The sequence below is a fragment of the Citrus sinensis genome, chromosome 1, assembly GCF_022201045.2.
Source record: "Citrus sinensis cultivar Valencia sweet orange chromosome 1, DVS_A1.0, whole genome shotgun sequence".
Classification (NCBI taxonomy): Eukaryota; Viridiplantae; Streptophyta; class Magnoliopsida; order Sapindales; family Rutaceae; genus Citrus; species Citrus sinensis.
In genome coordinates, this window is record NC_068556.1 from 14,314,993 (window position 1) to 14,328,183 (window position 13,191).

The window sequence follows — 13,191 nt, forward strand, 5'->3', positions numbered from 1 at the left end:
TTGAGAAATGGATTTGTATGATATATATGTTATATAAATGTTGAAGGTCTGTGGATGATAAACCGCATTAGAATTCGGACAAAGATATGAACAAGACAATGAATGCAAAAAAATTGAAATTAAATAGTAATATGGCATAAAGTGAAGGAAGATTCCAAATGTGACCACTGTTATTTTGAGAGTACCGAAAATTGTTACATAATTCTGTTTTTGTAATTCGTATAGTCACAACAGACATTTGTTTGATTATAATATAGTGACATTTTATTATGATCATTATTATTTCAATCTTCTGCTAGACTTTAAAAATTCTACATCCGAATTCAAGAGTTCAGACCGCCAAGTTTTTGTTCTTCAACTTTGAGAACCCAAAGATTATAAATTAATTTGAGAATTCTCTCGCTAACAATAAGATATATTATAGTTTGGGCCAATTATCTAATTAATCACTGAATGATTAAAATTTATCAAAATTACGGATGTTAATACCCTTCCATATATACTTTTTTACATATTTCCTTTTTCATGGTGTTATAATTTTTTCAATATTTCCAAAATTTCAAATAAATTTAACATGAACATAGAAAAAGCAGACAACAATAATGTATATTTTAATAGAAACATATAGACAACCAGAACATTTAGGATAATTATTTATAATAAAAAAAAGATAACTGGCTTCAAACGTGAAGACAAAGGAGTGTTTACCCTTGTTAACATAACATCCATATAAATATGTACACATAAACAAAATCTTTGCACCGGCAGTGAAGGTTAAAGGAGTAGATGGGATTGCAAAGAGTGGCGGAGGTTTGAGGAGGGTAAGAACGGATTGCAAGATAGAGAAGAAATCCGTACAAAGGGGGAAAAAAACAGATAAGAAAATATTAGTAGAGACAAAAGTTAAAGAAGAGAAGGATGAAGAGAGAGAGAGAGAGAGAGAGAGGGGCAGTTCGGATTGAGAATAAGTGTGAAAAGCACGAGACATAAGAAGAACAATAAATTGAGGGGTTGATGAGGCTTATGATAACCCTCATGATCGTCACGTCGTTTTTCATTTGCTACTCCCGATATCCCCCCTCCCAGAATTCCACGCTTCCTCTCTCTCTCTCTCTCTCTCTCTCTCTCTCTCTCTCTCTCTCTCTCTCTCTCTCTACTTTTATTTATTTGCTTTTTGTCCCACAACCCAAACCCTAACATAAACACACACGCTGCTTCCTCTCCTAAAAAAAAATAGCCCTAGTCATTAGTCAACTTCATGTCTTCTCACTTTGTTTCATATTGAAGTAACATTTACCCATTCGTTCTCTCTCTCTCTCTCTCTCTCTCTCTCTCTCTCTCTTTCCCCATGGCTTTGAGAGAGATCCATCCATCCATCAGCTCCCATCTCACTCACTATTTGAGACATAACATAAACCTAGCTACTAGCTTGCTAGCTACGTACCTATTAGTATGGTATCCCAATGTTTGAAAAGTTAGTGACTTATTTTGTTATTTGAACCCACCTTCCCCGTACCCAAACCATTCCTTTGTTTGCTATCCATTTGCATTTTCTCATGCCCACAACGTAACAACCCATTAAAACTAATCCCCCCATTTTCAAGTTTTTCTATTTTGTTAAAGAAATGTGGATGATGGGTTACAATGATAGTGGTGACTCCTTCAATGGCCGCAAACTTAGGCCTCTTATTCCAAGACCACTGCCTACTACGACTGCTATTAATAACAACCCTTCAAGAATCCATGGCGCCGACTTCTTTGGCCTAAATCACCATTTAGGTACAAATAATTGTTCCTCTTTTTTTTTAATTCTTCTTTTTTCATTGCTAATTTTTTGTGTGTGTATATATATTTTATGAAAGGATCTCATTTTGGTGAACAAAACAAGAGAGAATTCAGTAGTACACCTCCGGTTGTTGTTAGCTCCAGGTGGAATCCGACGCCTGAGCAGTTAAGAACACTTGAAGACCTGTATAGACGAGGCACTCGAACACCATCGGCCGATCAAATTCAACACATCACTGCACAGCTTCGTAGATTTGGCAAGATTGAAGGCAAGAATGTTTTCTACTGGTTTCAAAACCACAAGGCTAGAGAACGTCAAAAACGTCGCCGTCAGATGGAATCATCACCTGCTGATCATCATCATCATAACAATAATAATAATAATCTTGATATCGAAATTTTTAAAGAGTCAGGTAATAATTACTTAATAATATTATTTGAGGGTCTGGCTACGGTACAATTGTGGTACCGTGCCACAATTTTATCCAACCGTTGAATGTACTTAAATAAGTGGGTTCTACTGACATCCAATGACTGAATGCAACTGTGGCACAATAGTACAGTTGCACCACATATTTTCCCATTATTTGATATCTATATATGTTGTTTACTTTACTTTTTTAATTTTTTTTAACCATATCATTATTCCATTTGTTGTTTGAGAATTGAGATGTAAAGTCGTAATCTTTTTCTTGTAATTTTCTTGCTGTCTACAGCTGCAAGTAAGACAGGCTTTGAAATTGAACAGACCAAGAACTGGGCAGCACCTACAAACTGCAGTACACTAGCAGAGGTCTATTTTCATCTTACCCTTTGTCTTTCTCTCTATACAATTTTTTAATTTGCTTTTAATCCATAACTTAACAATCAGCAATTAAGCATTAATAATTCCTATATGATTACAAGTTCATTTTTTCAAGGGGTTTTAGCTTCAAAAGTTACAAAGGGATAGGGAAGAAGCAAGCAACAACAAAAGCTTTGTTTGTTCGTTGGGAAATGAAAAGGGTTTAAAAGCTGCATTCCGTCCTTTCTGTCGGGGCTGCTGTTAATTGTTATGATACTAGCTGGGTCTCTTTTTGGTTTCTGTGCTTATTATGCATTCATAGCATTTAGGCCAGTGATTTGGGCACTCCTTTCACATACAAATTGACATTCCTATTGAAATGAGCACCTTGACTGAAATGACAATGCTAACCCTATTAGTATTACGTTTAACATATTAGGGCTTCCTTAAGCTCGTGGCATATATAAAATCAATATTTTTTTACTTTCTTTCTGTCAACGCTGACCATATTTCCCTTCAAATTTACATGTCACGTATAATACAGTGCATATTGAATTACAGGAATCTGTTTCAGCGCAAAGGTCAACAAAAGTAGCAACTGCAGAATATAATAGACAGGGTGGATGGGTCCAATTTGATGAAGCAGCAGTGGGAGAAATACAACAACAAAGACAGTGCTTTGTAGAAAGGAATGCCACGTGGCAAATGATGCAGTACTGTTCTTGTCCTCATCAGACAGCTCCAACACCAACAGCAATGGACCAAATACAGCTCATTAAGGGAGCACATGACCTAAGTATCTTCATTTCACCCTACAAGGAAAATGGCCATGGTTTTAACAACTGCCTAAACCACAATATTGTCAATGATGAAGAGGACCATGGATGTGGAGAATCTCAAACCCTACAACTGTTTCCTCTTCGAAACGGAGGCAGTAGCGACGACGGTATTGATGACAATTTAGGTAAGGCGACAGACGTTTCAGTTGCAGCCATTGATGCCAATAACTCGAATCCTTGCCAGTTTTTTGAGTTCCTTCCGCTGAAGAATTAAACCAAGGTCCAATTTCAATTTAAATAAAATATGTTATATGTAAAATATATAATCGGTACTTACAATTTAGATTTTGTTATTTTGTTGGAATTGGAACTGTTTTATTATTTGTTGTGGATCAACATATATTTATTGGACTTGGTGTCTAAATATGAGTGAATATTAAATAGGCTAATGTCGATATTGGAGACCTGTTTAAGCAATATCTATGAGGAAGAGAGAGAGTAACTTGGGCTTCTTTGATGTAAAATTCGACAAGAATCTGAATCGTAATTAGAATTTAGATGTGAAAGATCTTTGATGTTGAAGTGACCCGTAGAGTTGTAGCGCCTATTTATGCTAATTTGTTTACACATTTGGCAATTAGAATATGGCGTTATGTATGCTCCATTCCTACCCTATATATTCAATTTACTTGACCCTTTATTATTAGTAACTAGAAAATAAAACCGCGCTTCACGCGACTTTGAAAAAAAAATTTAGTATTATTTTTTTTCTTACTTTACATTTGATGAAACTGATAAAAAATATGAATTGATTTTTTTTTTAAGATGAGACAACCTTATAAAAAATTTTTAAAAAAAAGCTATTAGCCAGCAATACAAATAAAGAAGCAACGCAAGATAAAGAATAAAATGAGAGAATATATTATAGAGTGATTTTATTTATTCTAATTGTGTATGTACAAAACAAAAAGATGAGCTCTTCTTTTATAGTTACATAATCACTCCATGAAATTAATGAAAAATTATGGATCATAATTCTTTGTGAGATAGTGGGAGTTATAGGGAAGCTAAATGTTGCTAATGGGAGATAGTGAGGAGACTAAGAAATATATGTTATGAACATCTACATTTATTTTAATAAATTCATAACACTCCCCCTTGGATGTTCATTACAAAGAATATACCTCATTAAAATTTTTACATAATTGTTATTGTGTAATAACAATCAAATTAATTATGAGAAGATGAAAAACTAAATCTAAAAGAAAATTTCTCTATTTATTAGATAATAGAGAATATACAAAGATGAGAAATGGTGATGCCACATCACCTTCTCAAGTCCCAGCTTTATATATATACTAGAAAAGAGAACCGCGTTTCACGCTGCTTTGAAAAAAGAATTTAGTATTATCTTTTTTTCTTATTTTACACTTGATGAAACTGATAAAAAAATATAAATTGATTTTTTTTAAGATGAAGCAGTCTTATAAAAAACAAAAAAAACTATTAGCCAGCAATACAAATAAAGAAGCAACGCAAGATAAAGAATAAAATGAGAGAATATATTATAGAGTGATTTTATTCATTCCAATTGTATGTGTACAAAACAAAAAGATGAGCTCTCCTTTTATAGTTACATAATCACTCTATGAAATTAATGAAAAATTATGGATCATAATTCCTTTTGAGATAGTGGGAGTTATAGGGAAGCTAAAGGTTGCTAATGGGAGATAGTTGGGAGACTAAGAGATATATGTTATGAACATCTACATTTATTTTAATAAATTCATAACACTCCCCCTTGAATGTTCATTACAAAGAATATGCCTCATTAAAATCTTTACATAATTGTTATTATATAATAACAATCAAATTAATTATGAGAAGATGAAAAACCAAATCTAAAAGAAAAATTCTCTATTTATTAGATAATAGAGAATATACAAAAATGAGAAATGGTGATGCCACATCACCTCCTCAAGTCCCAACTTTATATATATATATATATAGATTAGATAGATAGATATGATTACCATTATTTGAGTGCACTGACATCATTTAAGCTGGCTCTTTGATCACGACAAAGTATAAAAACAAAGGGCTCTTGGGTATTGTTTTTGAATTGGTATACTCTGTAAACAAAACATAAGAATGAAGATGTTATATAATATGTGTTTCAAAGTTGAATACTGTGTTTGGAATAATTTCAGTATCCTATATTTTAAAACTGACAAAGATATTATGTGTTCAGTAGACATAATTGAAAATGTTAAAAGTATATATTCTTACTTCAAACTCCGTGACTAATAAAACCATCTTTGTCTAAATAACATTTTTGTCATTTGATCCAATAGTGTTCCGTTAAATAGGAACATATTTGATAACTATTAATAACGCTCAGATGGAGTATTATATATGTTCGGTCGTAGTACCTTTTTGAGAAATATTTTTTTACTAAACATTTAAGTCATACTTATAATTAAAAAATAATTTTTTAACTAATACTTTATATAAATTTTACTTATTTAATCTCCCTTAAATATATAAATAATTCATTAAAAAAATGAAACAAGTTATTAAATTATAAAATACATTCACAAATATACCATAAATAATTCAATATTAGCATTAATAAAAAAAAGAATTTATTATATTGCCATTGTTCTTACACTATAATTAAGATAAATATTATATCAAATTACATAAGAGACATCACGAAGTACATGAGTTATATATCACGCCACATGGAAGTTACAATTCTATTTTTTGTAGTATTCATCACCGCAACCCTTGCTAGGGATAAATCAATATTAGTAAATCGCCTACATGTATCACTTTCTTAATTGGTAATCATATCTTGCACATCAAGGTCTTCAAACAACCTATCACTTGCATTTTCTTGTTGAAAAAAATAATGTAAAACACAATATGTAATTGGAATTAGATGTTGCTTACATTAAATATAATTATACACATTCCTTAAAATTAAAAATTGCGCTTTTAAAACTCCAAATCAATGCTCAATTACATTATGTAATGATGAATGTCTATAATTAAATAATTCTTGGGGACCTCTAAGTGCTCAATCTGGTCCTCTATAATCACGTAAATAATATCGCTCCCCTCTATATAGTTTTAAGAATCCTTTCATATTTATGTATGTAGAGTCCGCAACATAATAATATCCTAAAAATAGTAATATTGAAATGAAACTTAATAAAAAGAATAGCCTAACGATATTAGCAATATTCTTAACTTCTTCCAGACATGGAAATCTAGTTTTTGGTCTATTTTAAGGCATTCATATATTAAGTTTCTTACAAAAAAGATATGAAAAAAAATTGGATTGTTTCTAATCTCTGGTTGTGTTTCCCCTTGATGTTTTATTTTTATAATACCTTTTGCCAAATAACACAATGCATTTAACACACACTTAAAGTGTGTAAAGGTAGTATCAACTAAAAATTGAAAACACTTAGATATAACCAGCACAACTGCACTATAAGATAATATATGTAAGCACATTACTAAAGCCTCCTTACTAGAAATATGTCTATCATGCTTTAACAAATGTAAATGTTTAAGTGTATAGCATAATTGAGTGAAAACTTTGTTAGCCATACGAAAGATGTTATACATCCTCTCAAGAAGACCATTTAATAGCTTCTAAACAAATTCAACGCCTAACAATTATCCTATATAGCAATGCCTTCTTATCACACATTATTGTTACTCATATGCTTTTATAGCGATGACCAACTCTAAAATTTCTTCTTTAATATCTTATAAACTTTCAATATCATCATCTTCATTATTGTTGATTATTTTTCTGCTCTAATTATATAAAAAAAAAAAGAATAACAAGTTATATTTCAGTTACATCATAATTGATCAAAACGATAAAACTAACATACAAAAATAAAATTAACCATCTCCATTATAGCATTCATCATCAAACGAACCATTTGAAAGTAACTATCAAACTCAATATTATTTATTTTTTTAAACCACACACATTCAAAGGAGTAATTAGCCAACAAGATCTTTTTGCTGTTTTACCCTTAGAAGGAGGCTCCATTAAATCGACATAATCCTTAATTTCAACATGAACTTCATGGCTAAGGAAACCTCCAAGTCACGATCCTCATTTGAGGACAAAGGAGAAGAACATAAATGGCCAGAAGCTGTAGTGGTGTTGAATATGTTCCTTAGAGTTTGGTAGTTCTTTAACCTTTTCTTATGATATGGTTTCACTTCAGACACTCTTAGTAGAAAAAAAATAAGTGTATAAAACCAACAAAAATGTTTGTTTTCATGTGTAACTGTACAATATACAACAAGAAAGATTTTTTCTCAATATATTCAATCTTTTTTTAGTTTGTTCAAATAACTTTTCACTTATAGTGGTCCAAATTTTCTTAGTGAAAGTTGATGTTTATAAGTCATCCTTTTCAACATGGTCATGCATTATGAATAAAAGTAATTTCAATCCTTATAGAGCAATCAACCTTATCCTTACCATCAAAATCTTGTGGATCCATATCTTGTCACTAAAAAATTTACAAGGAAATAACACATTTTAAACATTAACCTAATTAAAGAAATTGCTCCTAAACACACAAGGCCTAAACTTTTGGAATTAATTAAATTCAGCATAACATGAAAGCCATTTGAGCAACACATGTCATAGATTAAACAATGAGTATATCAAATTCAAATATAGAGTAATCTACAGCTTTAATGTGTGTGCACGCTTGTAAAAGAAAGCTCAATATTTGTGTTAAGAATTTAGATCTATTTTAACAAATGTACGCAAATTAAAACTCTAGAACATTTATTAAACTAAATTAATTATCTCGAAATCACCACACATATTACTATCCATGCAATATTGTTCACCATTACTTTTCATAGTACTATATGTGTTACTATTCATTCACCCTGAGGGTGAATTTACTAATCAATAATCGGAATGGACTGAAATTAGAATGAACTAAAATCAAAATGGGCTGGAATCAAATGAGAAATGAGAATTAAAATAAAATATTCACTTGAGCTTACGAATCAATATCAGAATTGAATTATATTACGGTTGATGTGTTTACCATGTCTTAGAATCGAAATAAAATTATCATAAGTTACTCAAATGCTCTTAATTAATTATCATCATTATCATTATTATTTGTTATAATAATTATGATTATTATTAATGTTATGATTAAAAAAACTTATTGTTAACAATAATAAAAATAATAATAGCGATGTCAACAACAACAATAACAACAAGAATTCTTCTTCTTCTTCTTCTTCTTCTTCATCATCATCATCAACAAACAACAAAATATAATAATAACAACAATAATTATTATTATTACTCATCATCAACAAAAAAAAAAAATAATGATGATCATCATCATTCGGCAGTGGCATAGTAGCAATTTGTTTAATTCACGTAACCAAATTTAATAGATATCTAAGACTAGAAAAATCTCCAATACAGTGAATAAATAAATTACAATGTTATTGACACCATGATGTTAATAATAAAAACCCTAACAATTTGCATCTTTCCACAACCAATCAAAGTTGATTACATAAATGTTCTTGTTGATCAATAACTACGAATCATAACTTCCAAAAAGATCAACAAATTAATACTAAATCCATATAGCTTCTAAATCTTGTTTTGGAGATTACAGTGGTTGTTTTTTTTTCCTCCTTTTTTTTCCCCAAACGGTGGAGGTTATTTTGTCACATCTATAATTTATGTATATGGAAGACTTTTACCCTCATCCTAATATTGGGAATTTCGGATATGAACATCGATAAAATGTAGAGCCAATTCAGTTTGTGAAAATAAGGACCTTGCTAAGCTATTTAATATGTAACTACCCAACACGGACATGTGGACTTTTCAAGGAAACAGATTTAACTTGTATGGATAGTCTCTGATCTGTAGCCTGAGGTTCATGCTGCCTCATGAATTTTGAAACTGGAAGAAAAAAAAAAAAATCAGAGCAAAGAATCAGCCGACTTACTTTTGAAGGGTGCAATCAATGCTTAACACTGAGAGGAGACACCTAACATCTTCATATTTTGACAAAAGATAACGCGGTCGGTTCCTCAGAGAGACAATACGCTTTGTCTCTTTCTCATTTCAATTTCACATCCTGATTTTGAATAAATGTTTCAGTACTTTCTGAATAAATAATAGCACCCACAACAGAACTCAGAGATTTTGAAAGAGATGATGAGATGAAACGAGATGAGATGAGAGATTCTTTCTCTCTTTCGTGCATTCACCCTTTTCCCTCTCTTGCTTCCTTGAAAGAAGAGATGATGATACCTCTAAAAAAAAGCTAGTCAACAATGCAACCCTAACTAGCTTTGCCTTTCTCAATAAACGTTATTAAACATTTAACCATAATACTCTTAGATGTTAGTCAACATATAGGAAAAACATTATTAAATATTTAACCACAATACCCAAGATATTAGTCAACACATAAGCTTTTTCTGATCTGTTTGACCCTATTACAAGACTACCCTCACTCTCACAGTTTCATTTAATCATCAGCATAGGTTTTGCTTATAATATTATAACCAATTTGTCAAATCTTTACTTTTAATGATTCAAATGCGAAAAATGTGTATACATTATTCATATATAAGGTTTGTTTACCTATGTTTGTATGTATTCATTCATGCAATTTCGAGAATGCGAAAGAGAAAGTCCACTTAGATGCATGATCATATTTACGCATACATGTGTTTGCGTATCAATTAAGTTTTTTTTTTCTTAATTTAATCTTATAATATAAGTCTACTAATATTACGATTACTAGTCCGCCAAGACTTATTTTGATCAAGTACATCTGACTTCTAGTCCAAAAATATGTATGAACTGATATTACAATTAAAAGTTTGATAAGACTTGCCTTGATCAAATCTGTCTTAAGCTTAGTCCTGTCTATTCCAAAGGATAGAGAAACAAATACCTAATTAGTACAAACTCTGTCCCACAATCACATGGGAGATTAAAACCCTAGGCATGGTATTAAATTCCTTAGAAAACAAAAGGTGAATATGCTACTTTTCATAAAGGAAATCAAGAGGAAAGAAAAAAAAAAAGGGAAGGAATTGGCACAAAGTGTTATGGTTGTTGTTGGGTACGACAACAATAAAATAGAGAATGAGGAATTTAGAATTTGGAATTGGCGTGGAGAGTGAATTGACTGAGCTGAGAACACACGCAGGCTGCTGCTGCAGAAAATTGACAACTCCTAAGGGCAGTGAGACAGATAAAGACAGACAGGTACTGGACCATTTTTTAGCCTTATTCCAGTTACATCCATCATGTGATCATCTTCATTCGTCTATTCATTATCATTTATCAATATCACCATGTCATCCATTATTTTCTCCTCTTTCATCATGAGGTCATCATTCATGTCCACTTGAATATCAATGATTCTCTGCAACTGCAACTGCTATATATAATGGAATTGGACTTGAATTATGTGGCCATGAATGCTTCTGGATATTTCTTAATTTGTATTTGTCCTGACAATAACTTTTAACCGACGGTAAAATATAATTCGTCTGCTACACGTTCAAAGTTAACATAAGGAAGATTTTGATCGTGAGGTTACTAGTTCGATCCCCTAACGATCAAAATTAACCTCACGATCAAAATTAATTCGAGCATAAAATAATAAAATGGACCTACTGAGCTAGAACTAAGATTCAAGATGCATAGTGATTTTTTCTCCCCAACAATGCTATTTAGGCCATATTTAGTATTAAAATATTATTTTATAATTTTTAAATTACAGTTGTAGTAGAAAAAAAATTATAATTATAAAATGAAAGTTGATAATATGAAACAAATATGATTTTAAAATAATAATTGTGATCAAAATAATAAAAACATTTTAATTTTTTTATTATAAAGTGTTGATTATAAAATCAATTTACTTCTAAATCACATAATAAATATTTACTAAATATTTTAATTAATAAGCTTTTAAGGTATAACTTCCCATCCATAATATTAAAAACAGTTTAGCTCACGTAATTTTGCCCGGATAAGTCACACGCCAAATCAGCATGTACACAATCTACCTAAGCAAATTAGCATATTTGTTTTCTTCTATACAATTTTTGTGCAATGACAGCCCATTTAGTAGATTGAAGTTTTAAAATGAATAAAAAAGAGAACAAACCTATGGTACCACAGTTTTATGACACCACAACTAAATTCAACCATTGAATTTACCCTCACAATTATCACCAAAATTAGATCCAATAGCTGGATCGACACCATAGCTGGACCCTAAAAAAGAATCTTTAATGCTCTAAGGTCATAAACACCAGGTCCCACACGAGCTCGTTTTCACAGTTTAGGCTGCACCCATTTCACTCGCTGCTACAATAGGAATTGCTTTTGCTTTCTTTTCCATTAATGGCTACTAACATTGTTTAATTAGCCAATTTGCCCCTTGTCAAAAGAATTCTTATCTATATGTACGAATCTAATTTCTTTTAAAATCATCATGTTAATCTACAATATTTTACATCATATGAGAATGCTTTTTTTATTTATTAATTTTCCTAATATTTATTTTTCAGATTTGTTGTTAATCATATTAGACCTTTTTAATGTAATAGATATATGATCAAATTAGATGAATTTATAGTTATAATGAAGTTTAAATTGGGTTAAATAATTAGCAAATCCTATTAAAAATTAATGGGGTGTATTCATTGATGGTTGGGGTGCTATTATAGTACCGGGTAATATACTATTATTCCTCCACCAGAAAATCCCAAGCCCCAACTCCTTCAAATTTTAATAGTCTATATTTTTTCAGTTGACAGTTCAAAAGCAACGAATGTAATAGCTAGGTAACCAAAAAATTAGGGACCCAAGATAAAAGTGAGAAACAATATGGAATTAATTGTTCGTTTCTCATCAATTAAATCTTTATTAGTTTTCTTTTTGTCTTTTAAGTCAATCGACCATTTTTTACCGTTAAGATAGTTAACGTTAGGCTGATTTAACTATTTTACTATTACGACATAAAGGATCAAAGTTCTCATAAAATGTGTTGTTTTGCCATTATATTTTAACTACTCAGTTTATGACTTTTTCTGTGAGTAATTTAATCTTTTTATACTATAAGGATAAAATAATAAAATTATTCTCACATAACAGCAATTGTAAGAGTGGGGATATTTAGGCCACCATAATATTCAATAAACCCATCATTGTAATTTAAAACTTAAAATTTAACCTTTTACTCTATAAACCCATCTATATAGTTAATATACCGTTTATATTTCAAGTTTTATTTAGACGATTATTAAGTCTTTATTTATCATGATTTTATAATCAAATCCTCCAATGTTGCAGTAACTTACTCTTTTTTCCCCCCCTTAAAGTGTTGTAATGAAACATAAGATAGAATAGTGGAAAATACTTCACAAGTAATTAAACTAAATTTGAGTTATATTAAACTACAACTTCAATTAGAAATATAAATTTTTATTTAAAACATTAAATTTTTTGACTTAATTTACCTTTTATTACCAATACAATAAATGATTAGCAGTAATTGTTAAAACAAGAAATTTTTTGGTGAAAACCGTCACCCATAAACCAGGAATATTCATGTTGTATCATTAAGAATCAATAACAAAAAATGTGAAAGCGTACCTAAATCCATAATGCTTAATTGCTTTTTGGAGTAGTATGGTTGGCCTTTTAAATCAACACATTCTCCTAGAGAATTTTTTAATTTTTCTATGCCCTCTCTCTCTCTCTCTCATAATGGGATGTCA

At 30.6% G+C, this 13,191-nt stretch overlaps 1 protein-coding gene across 1 annotated transcript; it reads left to right on the forward strand.

Annotated features, from left to right (window-relative positions):
- The first annotated feature begins 809 nt into the window (after nt 1-809).
- Nucleotides 810-3,772, forward strand: LOC102618200 (WUSCHEL-related homeobox 1). Its single transcript, XM_006490770.4, has 4 exons — nt 810-1,779; nt 1,863-2,198; nt 2,502-2,578; nt 3,131-3,772. Exons 1-4 carry the CDS (start codon nt 1,626-1,628, stop codon nt 3,620-3,622), a joined length of 1,059 nt encoding a protein of 352 aa, XP_006490833.2. The 5' UTR covers nt 810-1,625; the 3' UTR covers nt 3,623-3,772.
- Nucleotides 3,773-13,191: the final 9,419 nt, after the last annotated feature.